Genomic DNA, 5557 nt, shown 5'->3' on the forward strand with positions numbered 1-5557 from the left:
TCTTTCTCTCCTGGGAAATCTTGCTGACTGCTGAACACAGGAGCTTGGTCTGTGGGCAGCATTTCTGTGGCGAGACCACAGCCCGCACGACCCCACACCTGGCTTATGGCTTGCTCTTGTGTGCATACCTGCCTGGAATCCCATCTGACATCCCTTCACCCTGAGTAATAAATCAACTTTGGCTTCCCCTGATGCATCCTTTGATCTCAGTGTTTGGCAGTGGGAAATCCAGCTTGTTCCAGCCAGCTTGCTTAAGCAGCCCACTCCACACTCCCGTTGTCTGTAAGTGACTGGCTCCTAAGTAAGCCCTCTGGAAGATAGATGGCCCCTTTCTTTCCTCCAGACAGAAGCTCACGCACCGAAGACAAGCAGGTTCAACTCTGATCCCCCAGCTCCCAGTATCTGGGCTCAGCCAATGGCTAGTAAACACAAGTGCACTGCATTTGGGGTCCTCTGATTTGCTGACTCTCTATGCTTTGCCTTGAAATCTCCTGACCCCACTTCTTAGCCTTGTTGTACATCTCTGTGGAAGATAGGAAGGTGTTTTTTTTTTGTTTGTTTGTTTGTTTGACTGGACTTGGCAGTGAGGAAACGGCAGTCAGCCAATGGTCCATCTCAAAACAGTACACTTTCCTCTGTGAGGGCCTCAGTGAAGGGCTGTGACTTCTTAACCACAGGAGGAATTATGAACTAAAGTGTGTGTGTGGGGGCGTGGGGCACTGGAGAGATGGCTGAAAAATAGCAGTGGCGGCTCTTCCAGAGGACGTGGGTTCAGTTCCCAACACTCACACAACAGCTCACAGCCACCTCTAATTGCAGTTCCAGGGGATCCAATGTCCTCTTCTGGCTGCTATAGGAACCAGGTACACACGTGGTTCATATATACACATGCAGGCAAAATCCATACACACACACACACACACACACACACACACACGAAAGAAAAACTAAGAGAGGAAGTGAGGCTCTGGCAGTTCTCCAAATCCTGAATTACACCCAGAACACTGAGGGATGCTGAGTTTCAAGAGGACAAGCATAGCACGCTATGGTGGCCGAGGGCTTTATAGCATAGTACAGTGGTTTCTAAAAGACTTTTAGGGGTTAAGTGGGCTCTGCTCTAGATGGGATGAATGTACTCTGGACTGTTTTTTGTTGTTGTTGTTGTTGTTGTTGTTGTTGTTTTGTCTGTTTGCTATGTTTGTTTTCTGATAGAAACCAGTTGCCTCTTTCTTTGCCATAGGCACACTGGCTCACGCTGCACCTCCCCAGCCTTTCCACAAAAACACATCTGCAATAAAACACATGTGCTGGTGCTTGCAGATCAAGCGGTGGGGCTGGGCGGCGACAGGGGCAGAAGGATAAGGTCTGGTCAGGACAGCTGCTGTGATACAGTGCTCCGTGCTGCCATCCACAGTGGCCTTGAGGAGAGACCTCTCCGCAGGCGAAGTTGGGTGCTGGGCTGCGCCCTCAGGGCAGGACTCTATGAAGCAGCGCTGGGGTGTTAAGAAGACATTTGAAGAGGTTAAAATACGGGTGTTAACAGGAGGCCAGAGGCTAAGAGAGCGGTTAGTGGTCATACAGAGTGGGCTCCATTCCCCTGTGTGTCTTAGTCACAGCAGTGCACACGAATCCTGGTGGCTCCGGAAAACATACGTAAAGTTTCTTGGAAACCCTCTTTTTTCCTCCTCTTCCCGTTTTTGGTAAATGGATTCACAGAGTTCCTGCGTCACCTTGGATAGCATTACATTTTTTTTAATTTTTTTTAGATTTTTTTAAAATTTTTTTTAATTTATTTATTTATTGAGGATTTCTGCCTCCTCCCCGCCACCACCTCCCATTTCCCTCCCCCTCCCCTGATTAAGTCCCTCTCGCTCATCAGCTTGAAGAGCCATCAGGGTTCCCTGACCTGTGGGAAGTCCAAGGACCGCCCACCTCCATCCAGGTTTAGTAAGTTGAGCCTCCAAACGATAGCATTACATTTTGATAAGCTAAAACCACACTAACAAAATAGGGGACATGAATTATAATTAGACATTTTATTCAAGCCAGCAGCATGTTCAAGCGTTCTAAGCCGTGAAGCCTTTCTAGCAACATAGCTTACATTCCCTTCTTCCTTTGTTCTAAGTTTTCTGAAGGGAGTTATGTTTGTTTCTATTCATCTCCAGTCGGACCAGACGCACTTCAAGAAGCCTCCAGTTTGTGTATCCTGACTGTCCCAGACACAGTTCTTCATTTGGCCCTGGCCCCGAAATCTGGGTGAAAAATCCAAAGTCTGGAAAATTCATGAGTTTAGAAAAGATTCTTGGCTCTCTACCCCAAGTGCCTGTGCGCACAGGGCATCCTAGCATCCACAAGAAAACAGACTGGCTGTGACCACAAAGCAGTCGAGAACTTTCATCTTGGGAATCCCTCCCCCGCCCTTGCCTTCTCGCAGGACAGGACCTTGGACCCAGGCTGGGCTGGCTGACTGAGGCTGCCACGCGTCGGCCACAGCCAGGGTGGTGTCCAGGTCCCTGTGGCCACATTCCCAAGGCCACCGGCAGAGATAGCCGGAGCGGCGCCACAGCGCCTCCCACTGGCAGACCTGCGCAACTGCAGGCCTGGAGCCTTCCCACAGTCAGAGGTCAAGTTTGCATCCAGGTCTGCCTTCCAGGAGAGAGAGGGGGGTAAGGGGGGAGGGGGAGGGAGAGAGGGAGAGGGAGGGAGGAGCTGACTCACCAGTATGTCGTACACTCACACCCCACCCCAACCCCTTGGGCCTCTTCTCGCTTTTGTTGAATTCCAGGATTTCTTTTTTTCCTGTGTCACTTCTAAAATACAGTAAGAATGCCTGGCATTCATGTGTATATCTGTAGAAGCAGCCCCAGGTGCTAACATCGTAGGAACCTCTTTCCCATTAAATCTTTTTTGTTCGCTTATTTATTTTAAATGATATTTTTATTCTTGGAGAGTTCCATATGCTTGCGCAACTGTCGGTTATGTCGACTCTCCTACTGACTCCCTCTAGCTCCCTCTAGTGCCTCCACCCCTCCCCTACAAGCTTCAGGTTGGAGTTCTCTGTTTTGATTTGTTTTATCAGTTACCCCCTGAACTCAATTAGTGCTGCCTGAGCGCACGTGAGTGGGGGTTCCTCCAGTAGGACGTGAGCAGATAGCCACAACTAATGAGATCGGATGCACGGGGCAGCTGTGCCAGACCCAAAAGTCAGCGTTCCACAGCTCCCCTGCCGGCTCTTCCATTCTGTCTGTCCCTTCTTTGAAGTTCCCGGAGCAATGGATTCTGGGAGGTCGGTACAGACGACCCATCCACAGCTGAGCCCTCAGTTTTATACTCAGCACCCTGACCTGTGATGTGTCTCTACATGAACCACCATCCACGGCCAAAGGAAGCTTCTCTGACCAAAGCCGAAAGGAGCACAGATCTGTTGGTACACGCATATTTAGAAGGTGTTTGATAGTTGATAGTAGGACCCTTTAGCAAGGAAAAAAAAAAAAAGAAAGAAATACCCCATATTGCCTGACAGGGCCTATAATCTCCTCAGCATGGGCTTTTGCTCAGGTTTACAGTTCCAGGTATGAAATTTCTCCTGTGGGGCAGGCCTCACATCCAATCAGAAAGTGATTGGTTACCTGCTTAGCTGTTGTACCCTTAAATTCCAGGGGGCTCTTTTTGTGGTCTAATCAGTGTTGTTGCAGGCAAGGGTCACAGCTCTATCAGGTTATTGGTGACTTTCTCCTCCAGAGGCCTGCACCGCACCTCAGGCACTATGCACGCTAGCCAAGAGAGTTTCTTGCTCTCTGTGTTGAACACTGAAAGTTAGGGGTGTCTTCAGCAATAGGGTCTGACCATCTATCTATGGTGGGCAACCAGGAGCAGCAGTAATGGGCTGTGTTGTTCTGGGTATCTCTGGGGACTCCTTAAACAGTAACTCATAGGGAGGTACGGCCTGCCTGGCATTGAGATTTTCATTTAATAACATGTCTTCTGGGAACAGTATTACTCACTCATGTGGGGTACTTCTGTTCAATATCTATCCTCTCTCTCTCTCTCTCTCTCTCTCTCTCTCTCTCTCTCTTAAAATTAGTGGCTTTTAATTAGGCTTCTTCATGTATCCACACTTTGGGCTAATCCACTCCCTGCCATTCCAGCTCCCCATGTAAGTCTTTAACCCTTATTGTATTGCACCTCTCTCTTTCATGTTGCCTGTGTTCTACTGTCCCCTTTAACTGATTTTTTTTGTGTGTGTGTGTGTGATTGGAAGATGAAGAAGATGATGATGGAACCATTTTGTGTGGGTCCTTAGGAAGCATACATGAGAAAATGGGCATGGAATTTTTTTATTATTAATTGTTCTTGCAAGTGCTAGGTGAAGCCATCCTGCTGGAGGAGGGCCACTTGTACAAACAGTGACATCAGAAGGCACTGGAAGGAACAGAAAAGGTCCATAGTTCCAGTGGTGTGGCCTAAACAGCTTCTGCATACCTGATGAGTGGGCATTTCCCCCTTCCCGGGAGCTGGGAGGAGAGAGCTAGGAGGGGAGAGCTAGGAGGGGAGAGCTGGGAGGAGAGAATCTTCCTCTGGGAGCTGGAAGAGAGGCGTGAGCCATTCTCAGAAAGGTGTGCTCTCTTGTTTCCTGCAAGACCATGGGCTAGAACAAAGCTCTGGCTGCTGTCCTCGTTCCCAGGGCTTACCCCTACCTGGAGCCACAGTGGACTCTGATGTTTCGTGGTCTCATCTCTGATGAGATGTTGACGGTCTTTTCATGGACTGGAGAGCAGCCGAGACCACAAAAAGCTCCAGGAAGTCTCCCAGCTACTCATTCCCACCAGAGCATCCCAGTGTGTCCTGACTGCCTGTGAGGTGGCAGTGGCCTTCAGCCTGGGAACCAGGATGTCTCAGGGATCTTAATTCTAACTGCACACTGGAGTGTCCCCGGGTCCCCGAGAGTCCCTTTCAGCTACTGTGTGGTTTAGTCATTCCTTTTGAAAAAACCTTGATATGATTCTATTTGAAGGCAAAATTGAAAATCACTGATAATTTTTTTTCTTCTTAATCTTGTAAATGGATGATCAGAAACTCTCAGCCCTGAAGTACAACCCCCCAGCATGAATGTTGGGTTGATTTTCTTACAGAGAGTAGTTAGACCTTCTTATCTGCAGGTCTCAGTCTAGACAGATTGCTGGGACAGTTCTGGCGGACTGTAGAGTGCGGTTGAGAGCTGAGACTGTTCTAGAACTTTTGGTCCTGGATTGGGTGCTAATTCTCATTTTGGGGTGGGGATCCTGGTTCCCTTGGTTGCTCTGCTGCTCCTAGCTGTATGACCTCGGTCAAGTGACTTGACATTTCTGAACTTCAGTTTCTTCGTGTGTAACAAATGTCTCTTTAGAGAGCCAGGACAGGCTCCTCATGGGTTAAACAGCAGGAGGCAACAGAGGTCTCTGCACACAATTTGTGCTTTTTAGAAGACCAGTGGCCTAGCCGTTATGTTCCTGGGGCAACGTGTTTGTGTTAAATGGTGGTGGCAATAGTGCCTCCTCCTTCTGTTCCCTCCCACCCT

General features: G+C 48.9%; 1 protein-coding gene across 1 annotated transcript in view; it reads left to right on the plus strand.

Moving 5' to 3' along the window:
- LOC101981989 (HHIP-like protein 2) overlaps positions 1-5557 on the plus strand; it is a 23282-nt gene that overhangs the window by 16110 nt on the left and 1615 nt on the right. The window contains exon 6 of the mRNA XM_013346655.1: positions 2435-2666. Coding sequence (XP_013202109.1) covers positions 2435-2666 — 232 coding nt within the window. The remainder of the gene's footprint in view (positions 1-2434; positions 2667-5557) is intronic.

The sequence above is a fragment of the Microtus ochrogaster genome, chromosome 6, assembly GCF_000317375.1.
Source record: "Microtus ochrogaster isolate Prairie Vole_2 chromosome 6, MicOch1.0, whole genome shotgun sequence".
NCBI classification, from domain to species: Eukaryota; Metazoa; Chordata; class Mammalia; order Rodentia; family Cricetidae; genus Microtus; species Microtus ochrogaster.